Source organism: Liolophura sinensis, chromosome 1, assembly GCF_032854445.1.
Source record: "Liolophura sinensis isolate JHLJ2023 chromosome 1, CUHK_Ljap_v2, whole genome shotgun sequence".
Lineage (NCBI taxonomy): Eukaryota > Metazoa > Mollusca > Polyplacophora > Chitonida > Chitonidae > Liolophura > Liolophura sinensis.
In genome coordinates, this window is record NC_088295.1 from 11,205,075 (window position 1) to 11,227,688 (window position 22,614).

Consider the following 22,614-nt stretch of genomic DNA (forward strand, 5'->3'; position numbering starts at 1 on the left):
TGAATGTGGCTTTACTCTTTGTTTAGACTCATTCCTTGAATTCTCCACACTTCATTTAAATTCTGAAAGTCGGTACCCTTATGACAAATCATACTGTCCTAATAGGGCTGTGTTCTTCTCAGCTCTAGTGCACACTACCCACTCTGCCCACTTGTCATGTGAAGTTAGAAGGACAAACCATGCTGCTTGAATGGGGCTGTACTTGTTTGCTTGTTTACTCTGTGGCATGTCACGCAAATTTGGCTCTAAATCAATAATTCTCTGTGCATTTATTACGTTTTAATGCTTATGATTAATTGTAAAGTTTTCTTATCCTTTACTATGTGATTATCACCAGTGAAATTAATTAATTGACTTACCAGACTAGCCCATCAATAATTTCTAGGTTAATTTAAAATAGGAAATTTTAATTTTGTCTTGAGCATGTGTCTTTTTTTTTTTTCAGACCTTTGTTGTTCAGTGCTGTTTGACAAATCAGATGGAATTATCACCTATCTGCAGAAAATAGTTACTATTGATCAGGTAAGAATCTGAAAAGAAAATGGCTTACTGTTCTGTGGCTATATTCAGATGTCTTTGTATTTGATATAAACTACATATTATCTAGGCATGCTTTTAAAAATAAGCTGGGTGCCTTTACATTTTATTAAATTTACAGTTCCAGTATATTTGCCAAATATATTTTGTGCAAATACCATTAACAAAGTCACTGGTCAATTATTTTAGCCTGGATCACATTCAGTCTTAGCTCTGGTCCTGATAGCAATGCAAGGGACACAACTTTTTATATGTCAGGAGAAATGACCATGGTTACCCTAACCTTGATGTACATGGTCTGGGTTACAGCGAAGGAAAACTTGTATTATGAGCTGTTTGAAGTGTATTGGCTGTAATATAAGACACCAGCTTCCAGTGTAATGCTTCTGCCAGAATTTCAGTTGCTTACAGTGTTTATAGTTAGGCCACAGCGGAAATATTTCTGCTATGAGGTGATAGTATGTTCATACCTGGAATGAGTATATACATGTATGTTTTGTTGTTTTTTTTTTTTGTTTTTTAAATGTAAAACCCAGATAAGATTTTGAAAACCGTGTTTAAATATTTTTAGATATATTTTTTGTTGTGCAGTCATGCACATTTTATAATATTGCTGCTTGACAAGAAATTCATATTTTTCAGGGGGCCTCCGTTGCTGAAGTCGTTAGTGTGCCGGTGCGGTGCAATTACCCAGGAGCCTCTCACCAATGCAATTGCTTTGAGTCTAAGTCTAGCTCATGCTGCCTTTCTCTCTGTTTGCAGTCCTCCCACCGTAATGTTGGCCACCGTCGTATAAGTGAAATATTCTTGAGTATGGTGTAAAACACCAATCAAATAAATAAATAAATAATAAATATATGTTTCAGCTGCAATCATGCAAAGCCAATTTGCTGATATTCCTGTCTGAGTTCATTCAGAAGGTTGGGAAGAAAGTACTTCCTTACGCAGTGGACATCAAGGTACTGACAGATGTAAAATATGCTAGATAGAACTGTATGTACCTTCTTCCTTCTTGAGACAGAAACATGAACAGGCAGTAGACAGTATAAAGATGTTACAAGTGTTACATGCACATGTTTGGTGCATTCCAGTATAAGTCATGCTTATATAAGTAAAAGTATGCTTGAGAGCATTGTTCATCAGTAGTACTTGACACATTTATGTTGACTGTTCCATTTTTCTTGCCAGGATGTGTGTGTATCTCTGTTCAGCAGAGACAGATTTGCAAAGGTCAAAGTGAACACCTTCCCTGTTCTTACCAAGGTAAGTCAGTTTTTTGTGTACAATTTTTTTGCATAACTAATTTCTTTAGTATAGATGAAAATGGTCACATTGATGTTATAAACATGGTTTCAAAAATAGTAGAACGTTTTATACATGTATGTCAGTTTTAAAATTGAAGGTGTAATACATAAAGTAAACTGACGGCCAAAAGAAACTTTACAAAATTTAAAAAAAAAAACAAAACAGGATGACTGAAGTTTAATATATTGAAAAGACCAATGACTTTAGATATTGAAAGTCTTTAGTAAGAACAGACATAGCAGCCCTCAAATCATTTTACAAGTGAACAAACAGATCAGGGGTGGAAAAATAGCCATTCCATCTTGGTTAGCAATGGGCAGAGTATACAAAATTTTTAAAGTCATTCAATATCAAAACCAGTCAATATCACGTGTGTCCACCCCTTGCTTCAGTGCATGCAAAAACTCTCTGAGGTATAGAAAAAGTCAGTTGTCTGATGAGATGATGTGAGATTCGTTGCCATTCATCTTGGAGAGCGAACACCAGTTCTTGTCGGTTGGCTACAAGGTGTGGCCATTGCCTTACTCGACGCCCCATGATATCCCAAAGGTGTTCTATCCTGGGGAATGTGCAGGCCACGGTAAGATGTTGACGTTTGCGTCCAGGAAGTTCTGCACAACTCGAGCTGAATGGGGTCAGGCCTCATGCTGGTACAGGACACCACAGGGCTGCTGTTGAAGGAATGGCAGGACAACAGAACGTAGAATTTCATCCATGTAACGTTGAGTTGTTAGGTTCCCGTAGATGATGACCAGTGGTGTCTGACCTCTCCACATATCCCACCCCACACCATCACGCTGCCGCCACCAAATGGTACCACCTCCTGGGCGCATGATGCAGCCATTCGTTCACCTCTTCAGTGGTAAACTCTCTGTCTGCCATTGGCTCGGAACAGGCAGAAGCAGCTTTCATCCTTGAAAACAATACCTTGCCAATCACGTCGCTGCCAACGGCGTACAATTCGAGCCCATCACCACCTCTGGCGACGATGTACGGCTGTCAACAACTGTCCTCTGAATGGTCGATAGGTCCTAATTCGGTGAGCCTCGAGTCTCCTTGACACGTTCTGCCGACTGACCCCATGACCTAAGGCATTGATTGACGATGACGTCACTGTCAGGAAGCGATTCCTCAGGTGTAAGGTGCGCAGGTACCCGTCTTCTCTGGACGTAGTTACCCTAGGCCTGCCTGTTCTTGGCCTGTCTGATGTCTGCCCTGTCTGTGTCTAACGTTTAAGTTTGACACAGGTACAGGAGATCAGCCGACAGTCCTTGCAATGTGGGCATGGGTGGCTCCCATGGATACCATACCCAGGGCCCTCTCGCTTTGTTCTGGAGTCAATCGAGGCATTACTTTGGTGGTTTTTAGTCAGTGTGTAAGTCCAGCACACTGTGTGTATCGTTTTTATACACTCATGCAGTTGCGGCCATCCATAGGTCCCACGATTTTTCAAATTTCTTCGTTGTCTCAAAACAAATTCGTGTGAGCATATATGACGCTTGTCGCACATGGGAATATGCTTCATACAATGTTTTCCTAGAATAATTTGGTATTAATTTGCTGAAAAGGCTGGTTAAATTTAACTCACAGAGTCGTAAAGTTTCTTTTGGCCGTCAGTTTATATATAGTCGGATTTTTACAGTTTAAACCTTCTTTTAAGCATTTTCCTGTAGATGAATCATAGATAAATCTGTCTTTTGCAGTTAATCGAAATTACTGTTGGATCCCAAATGGGTGAAGAGCTGAAAATTCAGAAATTGATAGAGAAGTTTTTCTTTGAATTGAGTAAAAGTGCTTCTAAGCTGACTTCAACAGGTAAGTTTGACATTTTGGTGATCAATAATACATGCAATGATGAAGTCAATTGGGTCATTAAGGTTCAGTGTTTGAGTATCCTCTTATGAGGTCTTTATCCACTGTCTACCTCTTATATGAAATCTTGTTTTATATGATACACTGCTGCTATATTCAGTATCAAGATTTTAAAGCCTTATTGATTTTAATGGTATAAAAGTCTGACAGCCTCTTGTTTACGAGAATCTTTGTGAGGCATCGCTTGTATATGAACTGATATATGAGTGAATGCATAAAACCAAGCACTTGTCACTCTTGGTTGCTGCTTGCTTGTGTACAAAGAGATGTGACAGGCCAACGTCAAACAACGAGGGCTAATACAACATGGTGGAGAACACACTTTTATGGTAATCTATGTATCACATACCTTTATTTTTGCGGACTAAATGTTGAAAAGACACACGGTAGACCAATTTGCTACAACTAGATAATGTGCGCTGACGAGATGTTGTTCATCTATAAATGAGCACAATTTCTTCAGTTTGAATATGATTATGTTCTTTTAAATTCTATTTCATTAGTTTCAATAGCAAAAATTCACGGGCTTAGACTATTACAAGGGGGCCACTTCACGCAATGCTTTCAAATCCCTACGCCAAGGGAATCACCTCACATTCTGTTGTCAAGTGAGAGAGACGTGGGTTATGCTAGCAAATTTTCAACGTGCAATATGGTTCAAAGTCACATCTTGTTTGAAAGAAACGGCTGCATGATGATGACTGGAATGGAAGTTTGGTTCTACAAGAGTGATGCAAAGTCTGCATTTATTGAAAATATTATCCTTGTGTGGCCGTGTAACCACTGATCGTTTGGCTGTAGCTCCAGTGACTCCACTGGAAAGTTTCAAAACGAGCAGTGAACATTGATCGTGAGCACTTGTGGAAATTAAAGATGAAACTACTGAGGACTTTGTGTTTAGGTAGGTTGCCTTTGCCTGACAAAGTTAAGGATTTTCACTACAAAAGTCAGTCAGACACGTTGCGGTGTGAACCATGCTTGATACAGAGAACAAGTTAATTTGGGAGCGGCCATCAAAGTTTGGGCAGTTTTGGTGTAAAAAGTTACATAAATTTCCTGCAGACTGTTGTTTCTTTGCGTGAAACTTGTCGTTTCTTTGTGTGATAAAACAAAGACCATTAAATGTGTTTTCTTTACAATTTAATGTTGTTGTAGTTACGTCTCTGCAAATTCCAATGTTAGTGTTCAGGGCTTTCGCCGGTAAAAAGCACTTTGAATGTAAACTGACACACAAAGTCAAATTCCACACGTGTATTCCATACAAGGATAGACACATAGACATTCCGCAACGCAAAAACAAAATGCACCAGTCCACTCCTGCGCATGTCCACCAGGAAGTGGCAGCGGGAGTTGTGGTATTGTCAGTAGAAGCCATCTACCAGCAAGTTATCATAAACATTGAAAGTAGTCCCTGTTTACAGAGGATGTATATGACAACCATCCTATATGGAAATATATAGAATGCCTCTGTTATGGTATATAATAAATATCAGATTTATTTACATTGTATCTCTCCACATAAAAGCAATGTTGAATAAACAAGAATTAAAATGAAACATCCCTCATGTTTATTGTGTGTGTTTTAGTTTTTAGTTTACAGGATGCAACTTTGGATTTTAATGTGGCACAATTTCTTTGATATTAATTTTTATGGTCAGCTCTTGTTTTGTCTAATAAAGCTGTGAATCCCATGCCCAGCTAGTTTTCTAGTCCCAAATTGTCAAGGCCTATTAAATAAGATCAATTCACTTACGTGCAATTGAAGCGAAGTCATTAACCTATTTTGTTGACAGTGAAGCAGGGTATCTACATCTTACTGGGTGTTATCGCAGAGGTGTACCCAGAGTATATGGTGAAATATGCGGATAGACTAACTGGCCTCTATGTTAATGCAATCAAAACTGAGGTAGGATTACTTTGCATGGGACAGACTGTTTTTTAAATTTATGAATCCATTTCATTTAGACATATTGTTGGCAAAAAATGTCACGAGTATAAAATTTAATAAAATGACCAGATTTATTTTGATGTAAAAATGTACATCTTTGTACACTGTAAGGATTGAGGATTTATTGTATAAATATTGAGGATTTATTGTATAGATTTTGAGGATTTAATTACAGCTTGTCCATAGTTCTTGTACAGGTAACTGCACTCGTTCACATCTTATTGTCAGAATTATGATAAGTCATCAAGTGCTATAACTTTACTTGTCAATATACATATGTTTTGTAATTTCAGTTGTTTAATAGTTTTTGTTAGCCATGAAATGGTCATGAAGGTGTGCCTTTCTTAACACGGGTTTTGTACCTGGCAGATGACGACCAAAGCTCGAAAAGCAGAGTTGACGGTGATAGCAGGCTGCCTGGAGGGATTGGCCTCATGTCTAGTGAACTTCACCCAGTCTGCAGAGGAAGGTGAGATCCTGGCTACAACACAAGGATAGATGTAGCCTTAGGCATCTTTGGTGGAAACATTACCTCATCCTCGTATTCATGGATCTGGCATAGTCGGAAGATGTGTCATGACTTAGATATAAAAACTGACAAAACTTGCTCTTACTGGGTTGGTGTGCAGTATGAACAGGTTAAGGTACAGGTGGGGTGCAGGTGTGATCTAGAGATTAGGGACACTAGTGTGGCATTCAGACAGGAGATGTAGATTCAAACCCAGCCTGCGGCAGGCGAATTGTAGATTCCTCCACTCTTTGGTGCACGTGGAACTTTGGTGACAATAAGTGATTGATGATACCATTTGCACAGTCTCATGTTCATTGAAGACCACTTGTCTTTCACCAATATAATATGCATATGTGTATGACGTGTGGAAAACTTGCCAGTCAGGGGTTTATGCATGGCACTCTGGTTTCTGCCCGCATAGAAATGATTGCCATAGTACAAGTGAAAATTTTTTGACTATCACTCATGCGTGAAATAAAGAAATAAATTAAGGTAAAGGACTGCTGCCAAATACCATTGTGCTCACTTTAATTTATGGGAGATTAGTTGCTATTGTAAATAAAATTTGTTCCGTAATATTTGGACTTCGGCTTTTTAAAGTAATGACTATGGTTTACTTCATTAATTATGCACAATCTTTTGCTGAATTCAGCAACTGGATGTTTCTAACATAAGTTTTTCAGTACTGATCATTTTGAAACAGAAATTCCACTGTGTGATTTGCAGATAATTGATGCATTTTTTTCTTGCCAGGCGCCAAACACGCGTATGAAATCTTCCGCTTCTCTCGGTCAGCCATTGACCCAGAACTAGACGTGACTCGGTACAGCATGCCAAAGGCGGGGCTAAAGCTGCTTGCCAGGCATGCTTCCCAGTTCTGCCAGTACCTGATTGAGGATTATGAGGTGTGATATGTTGAAATGTGGTCCTTCTTACCTCTATTCTTATTGTCTGTTTAGGTGCAATAATTTTGTCTTTAACATCCACAGATTGCCAAAATCAGAGTTGTACGAAATCAGTGAATTTGTTAATTGTGTTTCATGATGATTTGGTTTGAAAATTTGTTGAAGTTATTCTTGTTCTCGTTAAGAGCTTGTGTTTGAATAGAAAGGAGATAAGGAAAGGAGGTCATAAATAGTTTTGTAGTTTTCTGAAATGTTGACAGTATTGACTCTACGTTGTACCTGTGATTGATGTTTAAGGGAATGTATGAAAAGTTCCACTTCTGGAGCCATCATCACAACAGGGATATGTCTCACCTGGGAAGCATGGCCATGGAGTCTTTCCTCTCACAGGTAACTATTATGAGAACTTTGATTAAAGTACTCATGTATAACAGTACCTTAGCAGAAATAAATGCTTTTCATCCTGGGCACAGTTATGTTATAATGTTCCAGTGAGCTAAGTAGGGGAGTTTCAAGTTCAAAATCATATTGCTTGAATTAAAAAAAGAAAAAGAAAGTCCTTCTGTATCAGGTAACCTGTCAAAAATGTTATAGTCATCTATTTTGGATTATGTTACTATGGGCATCTGAAAAAAAATTCAGAAAAGGTATTTAGAGTAGATAAACAAAGGGGAAAATTGAGGAGCTGATTATTCATGTAGGTATCATTTTGGTCTCAGTACATGACGAGACAGATGATGGGTAAATTAATCTCAGCAGAAATGGCCTAAAATGTTTTTTACCTCAAAATGCTGTATTGACAGAAGGTTAACCCTTGTCCTTATTGTAGTTATATATTCAAGATTTCAGAAATGCTGACTCAGCGGGCTAAGGAAGGCACTAAGGAAGGAGCCATATTTAAGGTTAGTTTGCACAAATACATATATGACAGGAATGCCATACTTTACAGCTTGCTTTAGAATAAATTGTCCAATGTATTGCTTGGCAAAAACAGTTTTGGTGCCTGACTGTATTCACTGACATAAAATACTGTACATTTTAATTATCCTACCATGAATGAATTTCCAGCTGCTATTCAGAAAATTGGACTGACAAATGATCATTCTGTTTGTAGTTTTTCATCAAAAAGTTCCGCACTGTGATGGATGACACATCTGCAAGCTCCAAGCAGATTTCTCTGGCCATCAAAGGTTATGGTTTGTTGGCAGCAGTAAGTGTGATTGTGACTCACTGTCTGACATGTTTAGCTGGCTACACCAGTCAGAGACAAATATCAAATACGATTGAATAACATATTAGCATACATTTCTAGGGCCCCGTTTTCTGTAAATAGTTATCTTACTTTGTTTCCTTAATCTACTAGCTCTTTCGGTACAAAAGTTAAAAACGATTGGTACAGCAGATAACCAAACAAAGATGTATGTTAGACATATGAATGTTTTTAGAAGATTGTACATGTGCGGTAGCATACCAGAGTGCTAGGATGTTTGAATAATGAAGGTTTTGTCATTGTTTTACTTTCACTTTAGCCCTGCAAATTGTTCCTCACCTCTGCTGATGTACAGTACATGTTCAGTGAGATGATTCAGAAGAGTGAACAACAGTTTATCAGGTATATAGAGGCTGCTCATATACCTAGAGGTAATATGTACACTTGACTGTTTTAACCAGTGCTGCTGTGGGTTGTTCTTGAAGTAGAATGTAGCCAGTGGCAGTGTGATTTAGTAGAGTGTCTGCCTCAGTAAAGTATGTGTATTTACAATCTTGTTACCTTCTTTGGTTTGCACTCAATATATGGTGAGACCTGAAGATCAAGGTATTGGTATACTTCGTCATGTTTGGTGTCTTGGCAGGGCTTTTCTGTGAGGCGGCATTTATTAAAGTTGACATCAAGCCACAATAGTAATACGATCAATAGAAATGATGTTATAAACAAGTAAAGAAAGCACATGTAGGTGTCTCATTCTCACCTTACATTTGGTGCACATATGTTTGTAGATCTGTAACACAATCAAGGTTGTTTTTTGATTGTTCTGTACTTATGACATTACTGCAGCAACACAGATGGCCTAGATGACAAACTGGTCAGCTTACCAAGTTACCTGGATGCCTTAGCTAACATAGTTAAGGAAGTGGATGAGGTGAGACATGAAGAATGATTCATGAATTAACTTTTTCCATCAGGGGTCAGGCTTAAATTCTGAAACCTGTCTTGGCTTAATACAAAGCTAATGAGACTTTAGTCTAGAATCAATACGGGGCTTAACCTCTAATACACTTTTAAACAACTGTATCGGCCCGGATAGCACAGTTGGTAGAGTGTCCGCTTCGGGACCGGTAGATCCAGGATCCATCCTTGATCGAGTCACACCTAAGACTTTAAAAGAGGAAGTTGTAACTTCCTCGCTTGGCGTTCAGCATGAAGGGGATAGTGCAACGAGTGGTTGACCCGTATCGGTATAATGGCTCGGGCGGGGCGTCTTACTTGCCTTCGGTAAATCTTCTCAGTGAAGCAGCACTAAATAAAAGAGCGGTGGAAATCTGTCCTGCAACAAGGAGGCACATTACACGTACATGCACCCTAATGATTCCTTCGTCATCATATGACTGAAAAATTGTTGAGTACGACGTTAAACCCCAAGCACTCACTCACTCACTTTAAACAACTGTGCCCTGAATGCTATTACAGACAGACTGAAGATGATACACATCCCCTCTTATCTTTAAACACTGAGGCACTATGAGTAGGGTGTGACCAGATTATGCCTGGTTCATCATATCTATTACCTACAGAAATGTTAATTTGATGTTGAAGACCCAAATATACATCTACAGAGCTTGAATATTACAGACCAAAACGACAATAAATCATCACTTCATTAATTCACGATTTTTTGCCTTGCAGATCTCCGAGACATTTGTAAGTTCTCTGGAAAGGCTCTTGGTGCTGATGATAGAGAATTACCCTAATGTGCACCGCAAGATACAGTTCCTCTGTAGTTTGTCAATTCTCAGGGTTCTGCTGGCTGTTCAGCCTAAAGGAGCTACTTACAGTCAGCTCTTAGCAGGCACAGGTAATGTTAAAAATGTTAAAAGTAAATTTTGTTGGATTGAAATAATTCATAGCTATGAGCATCTGGGTTTCTCGAAAGGACCAGGAGGTGATAAATAACATGGAGCTATATGAGAGAAATGCTGAGTTTTGCTGAATTCTAAAGTTTAAAGGACCACAAGACGGTGAAACTATCATATTTGAAGGTTAGCCATATTCTGGTTAATTTTCCAGAAAAAAATTCATACCTAAAAAGCTATATTTTTCATTATTCATGCTAAAGTCTTATTCAAGGCCTAGGGGGACCTCCGTGGAACAGTTGGTTAGAATGCTAGCGCAGCATAAAGACCCACTAGCCTCTCACCACTATGGTCGCTGTGAGTTCCAGCTCATGCTGGCTTCCTCTCCGGCTGTATGTGGGAAGGTCTACTGTGGAGTTTCCCCCGGGCTTTTCCCAATATCCACCCACCATAGTGCTGGCCGCTGTCGTATAAGTGAAATATTCTTGAGTACGGCGTAAAACACCAATCAAATAAATAAGTAAATAAATATTCAAGGCCTATCTTGCCTGGGTTAAGTTTTGGTTTGTTTTCACCACTAGTCACATGACTAAAGAGTTTGTTGATGATTGGCTCAGAGGAGCTATGGCATCTCTGCAAAACTATGAAGATCTCCAACTGGCTTTGCCTGGTTTCCTCCCACCATAATGCTGGCAGCCATCGTATGAGTGAAATATTCTTGAGTACGGAGTAAAACACCAATGAAATAAATAAATTAAACTATGAATAGTGAAAACAGTGGCCTCTGTGGCCCAGTGGATAGTGTGCTAGGACAGCATAGTGACTCAATGCTTTCGACGGGAGGTCCTCTCCAGCTCATGCTGACATCCTCTCCGGCCACATGTGGGAAAGTCTGCCAACAAACTGCAGAGTCCCCTGAGCTCTGCCTGGTTTCCTCCCACCATAATGCTGGCTATATTCATGTATTAAAATAAAATTTCCTTAAGTAGGGCATAAACCACCAGTTAAATAACTAAATCAAAGAATAGTAATATTTTATTTCTGATTAGAAATCATTGACAAAACTTTGTTATGATTACGAATCGGTCAGATTCTTATTCAGTCAGATTTTCTATCTAACATTGTATCTTTATGACATGGGCCAGTCTGGCCAATTTTATATATCCTATTGTTGAACACAGACTGGCCAATCAATTTTTTAACATCTTATCTTGCATTATAACATGGATCATTCCTTTAGGGGCTGAGAGCAAGTCGAAAACAACATTATGTCACAGCTAAGTCTGATCTCCTGTATATATGAAAATGCATTAGTTGCTGACCAGTGATTGTGTGTCTTAAGTATGTTTTACCTGTTCAGTGTACCAAGGAGTTATTCGCATGTGCTCCCACCCCGTGGCGCTGGACACTAGCCAGACTGACCAGCTGACCGGTGAATTGCCTGAAGGAGACAGAGTGGTCAGACAGATCTCTTACAAGGACTATCTCAGCCTGTGGTCAGCCATGTTGGATTGCCCAAGTAGTAAGGTCTGCATCACGAGACGTGTAATGGAACTTGATTGCTCTTTATCATGTTTGGTTTCATAATTATGTAATGTCATATGCATGTTTTTTGGCTCATGTGGAATTAATTCTACCAGAGGCTGATATTTGCAGGATGTGTAGGATAATTACTACATGTGTAGGATAATTACTACATGTGTAGGATAATTACTACATGATCATCAAGACTGTGTGTGTTCCACGAAGATGTGTGAACATCTCGTTATCTGAGGTCGGGCTGTGGTATCAGCCGAGCTCGATGTTGATACATCATCACGGATCACACACTGTCATGATAATCTCTATGTATCAACATCTCGTTATCTGAGGTCGGGCTGTGGTATCAGCCGAGCTCGATGTTGATACATCATCACGGATCACGCACTGTCATGATAATCTCTGTATCAACATCTCGTTATCTGAGGTCGGGCTGTGGTATCAGCCGAGCTCGATGTTGATACATCATCACGGATCACGCACTGTCATGATAATCTCTATTTATCAGCATCTCGTTATCTGAGGTCGGGCTGTGGTATCAGCCGAGCTCGATGTTGATACATCATCACGGATCACACACTGTCATGATAATCTCTATTTATCAGCATCTCGTTATCTGAGGTCGGGCTGTGGTATCAGCCGAGCTCGATGTTGATACATCATCACGGATCACACACTGTCATGATAATCTCTATTTATCAGCATCTCGTTATCTGAGGTCGGGCTGTGGTATCAGCCGAGCTCGATGTTGATACATCATCACGGATCACACACTGTCATGATAATCTCTATGTATCAACATCTCGTTATCTGAGGTCGGGCTGTGGTATCAGCCGAGCTCGATGGTGATACATCATCACGGATCACGCACTGTCATGATAATCTCTATTTATCAGCATCTCGTTATCTGAGGTCGGGCTGTGGTATCAGCCGAGCTCGATGTTGATACATCATCACGGATCACACACTGTCATGATAATCTCTATGTATCAACATCTCGTTATCTGAGGTCGGGCTGTGGTATCAGCCGAGCTCGATGTTGATACATCATCACGGATCACGCACTGTCATGATAATCTCTATGTATCAACATCTCGTTATCTGAGGTCGGGCTGTGGTATCAGCCGAGCTCGATGTTGATACATCATCACGGATCATGCACTGTCATGATAATCTCTTTGTATTTGTAAACTTCTTGAATCATGTTTTATTTATTTATTTATTTGATTGGTGTTTTATGCCATACTCAAGTATTACACTTATACGACGGTGGCCATCATTATGGTGGGCGGAAACCGGGCAGAGCCAGAGAGAAACCCACGCCCATCCGCAGGTTGCTGGTAGACCTTCCCACGTACGTCTTCATGCAACTCCTACAAGGCCAACTTATTATTATTATTTTATCGTGAGACATGGTTATAGCAAGTCCAGAGCCTGGTGTCATTCTCTCATCTCGTCTTCTTGTTTGATCTAACACCTGTTTTTGGCCATAGGATTTGGCCAAGTCTGGAATAGGGATTGAGGAAAGGACCACGTTGGCTGAAGGCCTGCACGATGAGCTGGTTATGTCAGTGTTAAAGATGCTCAATAAACTGGACTTGTCCTCTTCTGCTCAGCATGGCGAACAGGTATAATAGACTCTTAAACTCTAACTTCTCATTGGTTTGTCTGTACGTTTGTCTGTATGTATACCCAGTGATAAGGAACTTAAGTTTGAAATTTTAAATTATTTTGTAATATTTACAATAGAGAAAATAGAGCTCAAAATACATGTACAAAAAATTTATCAAGTAGTTGTTGTATTTCATAATGAGAAAACATGATACAGAGAGTGCGTGCTGTGGGGTGGGACATTTCATACTGTGGGGTGGGACATTTCATAAATGAGGAAACAATACAGATAGTGCATGCTGTGGGGTGGGACATTTCATACTGTGGGGTGGGACATTTCATAAATGAGGAAACAATACAGATTGTGCATGCTTTGGGATGGGACATTTCATATTGTGGGGTGGGACATTTCATAAATGAGGAAACAATACAGATAGTGCATGCTTTGGGGTGGGACATTTCATATTGTGGGGTGGGACGTTTCATAAATGAGGAAACAATACAGATAGTGCATGCTGTGGGGTGGGACATTTCATACTGTGGGTTGGGACATTTCATATATGAGGAAACAATACAGAAAGTGCATGCTTTGGGGTGGGACATTTCTTAAGTGAGGAAACAATACAGATAGTGCATGCTGTGGGGTGGGACATTTCATAATGAGGAAACATAATACATATGGTGTGTGCTGTAGGTTGGGACATCTGGAATTGTCAGCTTCAGAGAAGTGATATTCAGCGATGACAAAGCTTGAGTCGAGCATAAATTGTCCAGAACTGACAGTTCCTGATGTCCCACCCATAGCATGCACCATATGTTTTATTATACCAAAAAAAACAGTACCTTTTCGAGTTGTACTTTAAATTGCCAAATTTGTATGTCATTAAGGGATCTATAGCCACCATCAGGCTGTTTACTTTATGAACAAGCAGACACCAAAGAGCTCTCAGGGAGATAACTGCTGTGGAATAAACCCACGTGAATGTGACATTGCATTCCTTGGCGTCCGTGATTGTTGTACATCGTGTTGTGCAGAGTATCATGTGACCATCTCTCAACCAGTGGAAACCGAGAATTACCCCATGGGGAGTAATAATATCTTATACTACATGTACCTGTGTACCTGACCTTGTTATAATGCTATGTTAACATGTGATATTATATGTACATACTGCTCATGGACATGGTTAAGCCTAAAACTGTAATCAAATTCATAAAAACCTTCAGGTTACTACCATCTGGTAAACAATCCATGACTTTGCCAATGTGTGATGTATTTTTAGCCAGAGGCAGGCTTGAGTGAAGAGTCTGGGATGACCAGTGAAGCTGACCAGCCCACAGCTGAACTGACCACAGCTGACCCTCTCTCTGGTATACATGCCAACAAACCTAAAGACTTCCAGCTCTTTATCAACCTTGTGGAATTCTCCAGGTATTGTGCTGTTCTAGTCATAGGAGGCATACTATAGTTTTCTATACATCTATGTATTCCAAGATGGCTGCCATTAAAATTTTGTTTACTGTATTTGAATGTTCTCTGCATCCATTGTGTGTCTCTGTTGGATATGGCTGTGTGGATTGTCTGTTAAAGATTTCCTGCACCCTGAGTTCAGATTTGTGCAGTAGTTTGAGCTTGTTTTTTTGACTTCCATTTGACCGCCAAATAGCTACCATGGCCATTTGCAGTCTGATGGATCCAGATGTTGACAGTGAGTCGCCTCAGTTTGTAATGGTAATTTCACATTTTCAGGGATCTCTTTCCCGGAAAGCATTACTCCTGTTTTAAGAAGTGGGTGTTCCCATTTGGTTATGCCATTATCCTGCAGTCAACCAAGTAAGTTAGTTCCTGGATCTGAAAAGGATGACTCCACTCCAGAATACTGGATATGGAAGTTTTTAGAAAGAGATTGTTTTTTATCATTTTAAATTTTCAGAGGATTGACAGTGATCCTGATTTGAGATATAGCATGACATCTTTTCTACTAAATATCGGTTGCATTTAATGTATGCTTGTAAATGTAGGACTCATGATAGCAAGATAACTATCCTTTCCTCGTACATGTGGTGTGTTACTCTTACTTAGCGATGACCTTGAAATGGATGAATATTATTTTGTTTCTATCCCAGGCTTCCTTTGGTCAGTGGATTTTATAAATTGCTAGCCATGTGCATGAAAATATCCACCAAACTGGATCTGTTCAAGGTATGTCAATCTCACCAGTATCAGTGCACGTTTCTGTTCGTATTTATTTGTTCGATAATTTTATGGAATATGAATCTAAACTGCATGGCATATGGCCAATCAACCAGCAGATTGCAAATCAACTAGCAGATGGTTGTGGGTTCCCCCCAGGATCTGCCTGGCTTCCCCCCAACCATAATGCTGGCTGCTGTTGCATAAGTGAAATATCCTGTAGTAAAGCCTAAAACACCATCCAAATGAAACAAATAAATAAAGAAATAAGACAAACGAGTAAGTCTTATTTCCAAAGCACCTTGTGTATGGTGTGCAATTGCACAAGATAGATAAAAGCCCTGACAGCAAGCTCTACAACAAGCTTGATGTTGTTTTATCCAGTCAGGCGGTTGTCTCTAACATTTATGTCCAAACATGGATGAATTTCTTTGCTTTCATACACATGCTTATCTCTGGATTGATGTATTTATTTGATTATTATTTTAATGACAAACTCAAAATTTTTCCATGAATGAGATGGCAGTCGGTTTTATGGATAGAGGAAACCAGGGTGGCTACTTCATATTTATGTAGTGATGCATTTACGTGTATTATGTACACTTGTGTGATGTCCTGTGATAATGTGATGCTGTTACTCAGGGATCCAGTGAGTCTGACAGTAGTACGATGGAGGTAGATCAGGATCCTGCACAGACCAACACTCAGACCAAAACATGCTTCTTGCTCTTCAGTAAATTTGCCAAGGAGGTAAAGAGCTAATATACTCCAGTTATCATATGAGTTATATGTAGTACTTTTATATCCACACGTATTTACAATAAAGGGAGACATGGATTTTTAAACTTCATTTTAGTTAGTGACTTTTTTTTTATAAATAGGTGAATAATTTTACAAAGTTTTCCATCTCTCAGTATGAGTGAATATGCATGTAACTCATAGTGATCAAAGTAGATTCAGAAAAAGTTTCGCAGAAGTGTGTGTTTTATCCTTCTCGGATGTACATTGTAGGTTTTGGTGCGCATGAAGCAGTTCCGAGATGATTTACTGGCTGCTTGTTTGAGTTTCATCCTGGCTTTACCTAAGGAAATTGTCATCACCCAGATACTGGACATCATACCTGCAATACAGGTAAGTCATAATGCTTAGTCTCTATATGTACAGGTGTCCCTTTCTATCTAGGGGTTTACACCCTCTAAGCAGGAAATTGTCATCACCCAGATACTGGACATCATACCTGCAATACAGGTAAGTCATAATGCTTTGCCTCTATATGTACAGGTGTCCCTTTCTATCTAAGGGTTTACACTCTCCAAGCAGGAAATTGTCATCACCCAGATACTGGACATCATACCTGCCCTACAGGTAAGACACAAGTAAAGTAGTATGAGGTATATCAGCTAGGTCATGTTACTCTGGATGACAGCCTATTAGTGTTACCTTTATGAATTATTGTTCATTGATTCTGAATGTACATGTAGTGTTTTTTTTTTAATATAGTCAGTTTTGTCTTCCTCATAAAACTCTTTTCCCCAGTATTTGCTTGTATAATAGCTCTTGTTCAGTTGTTGATTTCAAGTCCATGCTTCTACCACTAGACTAAATGGAAATTACCTCCACTCTGGAGGTACATGTAGATTCCACTTACATTACACCTACATGTATTTCAGACTGCCTTTACACTTGGCCTGAGCTACCTGCCCCTTGCCTCATTGGGTTTGGATGCTCTGGAGTACTGGTCCTATCAGCTTCCCAGTCATATCCTAAAGCCCCATTATAAGGACATTTTACCATACCTGGACAGTTACCTGAAAACAGGTGATCAAGGTAGGTTGAAGTGGACGATGCTTCAGTGTGAGGAGTATGGAAGTAAGGCTGATCATTGCATCCGCTTAAACTTGACAGTAGAAACCTCCACTATGAGGAGTATTAAAATGTGGGGAGAAATTGCAGGAATTGAAACCAGGACTGGAAGAAAGGGTGGAAAAAATAGGAGAGAGAAAATATTGATAAACAGTAATTGCATTAAAAATTAGTATGTCAAGAAGACGAGAAATCTGATGTTCCTCTCCAGATTTTTCTAGAATCCCTGATCTGTAGCATATGGGGAATCATTCTAGCATATGGGGAATCATTCTAGCATTCTGCACATAACATACATGTGTTTTATCAAGTGTTTTATACACAGGTGCAGATTTGGTTGCTGATAGTTCAGTTATGACAGTCACAAAGAAGAAAGGTAAAGGAAAAAAGCTACCTGTCCGCTTGGTGCGTGAAACCCGAGATGAGAGAGGTCAAAGTTCAGAGACTGGACTGAGTGTGGTCAAACAGCGAATCGTGAGGTACCTGGGCAGCTTGGGGGGTGAGCTCAATCACAACCTGCTGTTCCACACAGAGGAGATCATTGCCAGGAAAGCCCTAGCCTGGGATACACAGTTACACCTCAAGTTCTCCATGCCATTCATTGACATGAAACCCTCCATACACTTTGGTAAGTGTAAATTTTATGCCTCTTTGTATTCTTTAGACTGACACCAGTTCATTGTATGTTTAAAATTGTATTGTGCTTCAATCAGTGCCTGCAAAGCACATAATCATTGTTCAGACAAATGAAGACATGGTGTCCATAAACCTGTTTCACCATTATATTCTGCTCAAATTACACGTATGTTTGCGTGTATACATCAGAAGGAAGTTACGTATTGCATAAATCTATTTGTTAAGTTGATCAGTTATTACAACTGTGTCATGAATTAAATTATTTACTGTGACGCTAGGTATTTATCAGATCAAATTATTCCATCTATTGTTGAAAGCTTGCTTAGATTTACACATACATGTTCTGTCTACAGTGAGAGTTTGGTTCACCATTTCACATCATATTGTCATCCAATGCATGACTGTTTGTTATTTCTGTGTTGCATGTCTGTCTGTTTACAGACCCATTCCTGCCACTCATTGTGGAGTTAGCCACATCCTCCAGCGATCGCCAGACAAAAGTATTCGCTTGTGAACTCCTCCATTCCCTTGTCCTCTACACCCTGGGCAGGGGAGCCCAGCGGCCAGGAGAGACAACCCAGAAGTTCCGGATGGACAGGATTTACCGCCGTCTCTTCCCTGTCATCCTTCAGCTGGCATGTGATGTTGAAAGGGTGTGTATTATGGAAGTTGTATCACAGTAGTTCTACTTGTGTTTTATGATAGTTGAGTATCAGCATTGCTTGCAAATGTTCACTGTTTCAAGGTTTCAGATATGCCTTGTCAATGTTCTCCACAGGATATAAATTAAATGTGCCACTGAAAAATTTTATTGGGAAAATATCAGATAGAATCCCAAAATGAAATTTTATCTTTTCGCACTGGATTTTATTGTTCTACATCCTGAAAATTCATTTTCTTTTGAAGGACCCTCTGAGATGCACATTCCACAGCTTTTCCTCCTTTAAATCTTTGTAATGCTGTAGTCAAGTCATACTTTTTGTCTGCTGTTGTCAGAATTATTTTGAACATGAATATGAAATCCTCTTGATGGGTAATATGTTATCCTTCTCACCGTCTTTCCTGTTTTAGGTTGCCCAGCAACTGTTTGAACCTTTGACCGTGCAGCTCATCCATTGGTTCACAAATAACAAAAAGGCAGAGAGTGCAGAAACCATGGCTCTTCTGGATACCATCTATGTTCGTATTTACTTCATTTTTTGTTCAATAGATGGGCCTACTACTAGCAAGTAGATAGTAACCCAATGGCAGAGATGCCCCAAACCAGCAAGCGGTAACTGAAATTTGTATGCATCTGTTACATAACTTTGATGATTCCATTTCTAATCATAGCCTGGCCCAGCTAGTATATTTCTACATGGCAATGTTTGCAATAATGTTTCTACACATTGTATGGAAATGTTGTGTGGTTTACATGTATGTAATTATTGTAATATATATATATATATATATATATATATACATGTATTATTGCTCTAGGATGGAATAGTGCAGGCAAAGGACACAGGACTGCGAGATTTCAGCGCAAAATGTCTGAAAGAGTTTCTTAAGTGGTCTATCAAGCAAACATCCAAAAAGGTACATATACAGTACTGTTATATTGTTGCAATTGTAACTTGAAGATAGTACATTCATGGTGCGATAAACACTCGGGTGCACTTGGAAATGCACTTCAACTTTTCAGTTTTTCACATACAAATGGATTAAGAATAGTGTTTATGTGGTACTTTCTGACTTGAGTAGTGTTGAAGAAGTGATCTCTTTTGTCTGTTGACGGTCTTCTAGATGTCATAAGTATTGACTTTTATGGATTCTAATTTTACTGTATTCTTATGTATGTGTCTATCATTAGCTTTACCTTACATACATGTGTTGTTCTTGACAGCAACAAGAGAAAAGTCCCATCAATGCCAAGTCAGTGTTGAAACGGCTATACAGTTTTGCCCTTCACCCCAGCGCCTTTAAGAGACTAGGTGCAGCCCTGGCATTTAACAACATCTACACCATCTTCAGGTGAGTCTGATGTCAGTGGTAAACTGAGACATGATTTAGACAGGTGCATACTGGATGTACATGAGGTCTGACTTTTTCAAAGAGAAAAAGCACAAACACTGTCTTCAAATCTGATAAGCATGGTAACGTACATGTTAAAATAAGGACTTTTTGTATGGTTGGCCAGTGTGAATGGTTGACATGCATTTTCATGTGTTATGTACTGGTGTGTGCTGTAATGCTCCACCCATTCTGCAGAACTGTAATAATCAGTGTGTTATGTACCAGTCTGTGCTGTAATGCTCTACCCATTCTGTAGAACTGTAATAATCAGTGTGTTATGTACCGGTGTGTGTTGTAATGCTCTACCCATTCTGTAGAACTGTAATAATCAGTGTGTTATGTACTGGTGTGTGCTGTAATGCTCTACCCATTCTGTAGAACTGTAGTAATCAGTGTGTTATGTACTGGTGTGTGCTGTAATGCTCTACCCATTCTGTAGAACTGTAATAATCAGTGTGTTATGTACCGGTGTCTGCTGTAATGCTCTACCCATTCTGTAGAACTGTAATAATCAGTGTGTTATGTACCGGTGTGTGTTGTAATGCTCTACCCATTCTGTAGAACTGTAATAATCAGTGTGTTATGTACCAGTCTGTGCTGTAATGCTCCACCCATTCTGTAGAACTGTAATAATCAGTTTGTTATGTACCAGTCTGTGCTGTAATGCTCTACCCATTCTGTAGAACTGTAATAATCAGTTTGTTATGTACCGGTGTGTGCTGCAATGCTCTACCCATTCTGTAGAACTGTAATAATCAGTTTGTTATGTACCAGTCTGTGCTGTAATTCTCTACACATTCTGTAGAACTGTAATAATCAGTTTGTTATGTACCGGTGTGTGCTGCAATGCTCTACCCACTCTGTAGAACTGTAATAATTAGTGTGTTATGTACCAGTCTGTGCTGTAATGCTCCACCCATTCTGCAGAACGGTAATAATCAGTGTGTTATGTACCAGTCTGTGCTGTAATGCTCTACCCACTCTGTATAACTGTAATAATTAGTGTGGTATGTACCAGTGTGTGCTGTAATGTTCTACCCATTCTGTAGAACTGTAATAATCAGTATGTTATGTACTGGTGTCTGCTGTAATGCTCTACCCACTCTGTATAACTGTAATAATTAGTGTGGTATGTACCGGTGTGTGCTGCAATGCTCTACCCATTCTGTAGAACTGTAATAATCAGTTTGTTATGTACCGGTGTGTGCTGCAATGCTCTACCCATTCTGTAGAACTGTAATAATCAGTTTGTTATGTACCAGTCTGTGCTGTAATGCTCTACCCACTCTGTAGAACTGTAATAATCAGTGTGTTATGTACCGGTGTGTGCTGTAATGCTCTACCCATTCTGTAGAACTGTAATAATCAGTTTGTTATGTACCGGTGTGTGCTGCAATGCTCTACCCACTCTGTAGAACTGTAATAATTAGTGTGGTATGTACTGGTGTGTGCTGTAATGCTCTACCCATTCTGTAGAACTGTAATAATCAGTTAACACTGTATAACTTACTGTTCCAGGAAGAAGAGAGCCTTGTGGACCAGTTCACCTTTGACCTGTTGAAACATTTTGTTGAGAGTCTGGCCATTGCTCATAAAGATGACAAATCCCTGGGTATGAAGAAAAGCACCTAATCCCTGTGTTGTAACTGCAGATTTCACTTTCACTTTCAGATTTCAGGGTTAAACACAGCTTTTCAATTTCGGCACATTTTTAGCAGGCTAATTTGGGTGAAAATAGTTTTCAGATATTGAGAAATCTTAACTTAATGTTTTAGACAAGTATGTACCATAACAAATTTGTACTGATAATTCTTTGTAGTTAATTTATATGAATTATTTAATTCTTGAAAGCATTTAAGCTAAATTTGTTGTAATATTCCCCATAATTTGGACTTTTCTGTGGTATGCTGGAATTGGGGTAGCAAATATCCTTTTAGTTGCTTCAACAGATGTTGTTATTCTTAGAAATTCAGATATTTCACAGATTGTATTGTGGACATCCACACAGTGTAGAACAGATTTTGCATATGTTGTTATGACAGGTACACAGGAACATTGCTCAAAGGCACTAGAACATCTGGAGAGAATTCTCAAAGCTAAATCCAAGCTGTTGTCCACGAAAAGCAAGCACAGAATTGAGCCCCAGTGAGTACATCTAGCAGTACATGTGTTGATGTTTCATATAGAAATAAGTGTCCAGATTTACTCATGAAAATAATTCAGTTTCTCAGTCATCTCATGATGGACCATGTCTTTCATATATGACTTATGTGCACACATGTGTTTTAGTAAGCTGAAAAGTGTAAAACCATTGTGTAACCAATGGAGAAAGCCATGCAAAGTTGTTGTATGGTATAAAATCAGAAAGTCATGTGATGTGACTGCTCCATTGTCTGAGATAGTAAAATGATGTCTTCCGAAATACATTTAGCTGAGTTGCATTTTGTTTTTGCGGGTGAGCTGATGGTAAAAAAATCCAAAAATGGAATAAACCTATAACTGAGAATTCACCTTTTATTTTGTCTGATCTTTACTGTTTTTGTTTTGATTCCTTGTTTTTCAAGAC

General features: G+C 39.2%; 1 protein-coding gene across 1 annotated transcript in view; it reads left to right on the plus strand.

Annotated features, from left to right (window-relative positions):
- Positions 1-22,614, plus strand: part of LOC135466759 (DNA-dependent protein kinase catalytic subunit-like) — an 84,754-nt gene that overhangs the window by 666 nt on the left and 61,474 nt on the right. The window contains exons 2-29 of the mRNA XM_064744429.1: positions 446-522; positions 1,404-1,496; positions 1,726-1,800; positions 3,546-3,657; positions 5,508-5,620; positions 6,032-6,131; positions 6,927-7,078; positions 7,376-7,468; positions 7,921-7,980; positions 8,193-8,288; positions 8,608-8,690; positions 9,135-9,219; positions 9,984-10,152; positions 11,511-11,677; positions 13,183-13,317; positions 14,584-14,732; positions 15,051-15,134; positions 15,428-15,503; positions 16,137-16,244; positions 16,506-16,625; positions 17,165-17,321; positions 17,683-17,985; positions 18,435-18,646; positions 19,065-19,172; positions 19,473-19,571; positions 19,879-20,006; positions 21,566-21,660; positions 22,091-22,193. Coding sequence (XP_064600499.1) covers positions 446-522; positions 1,404-1,496; positions 1,726-1,800; positions 3,546-3,657; positions 5,508-5,620; positions 6,032-6,131; positions 6,927-7,078; positions 7,376-7,468; positions 7,921-7,980; positions 8,193-8,288; positions 8,608-8,690; positions 9,135-9,219; positions 9,984-10,152; positions 11,511-11,677; positions 13,183-13,317; positions 14,584-14,732; positions 15,051-15,134; positions 15,428-15,503; positions 16,137-16,244; positions 16,506-16,625; positions 17,165-17,321; positions 17,683-17,985; positions 18,435-18,646; positions 19,065-19,172; positions 19,473-19,571; positions 19,879-20,006; positions 21,566-21,660; positions 22,091-22,193 — 3,352 coding nt within the window. The remainder of the gene's footprint in view (positions 1-445; positions 523-1,403; positions 1,497-1,725; positions 1,801-3,545; positions 3,658-5,507; positions 5,621-6,031; positions 6,132-6,926; positions 7,079-7,375; positions 7,469-7,920; positions 7,981-8,192; positions 8,289-8,607; positions 8,691-9,134; positions 9,220-9,983; positions 10,153-11,510; positions 11,678-13,182; positions 13,318-14,583; positions 14,733-15,050; positions 15,135-15,427; positions 15,504-16,136; positions 16,245-16,505; positions 16,626-17,164; positions 17,322-17,682; positions 17,986-18,434; positions 18,647-19,064; positions 19,173-19,472; positions 19,572-19,878; positions 20,007-21,565; positions 21,661-22,090; positions 22,194-22,614) is intronic.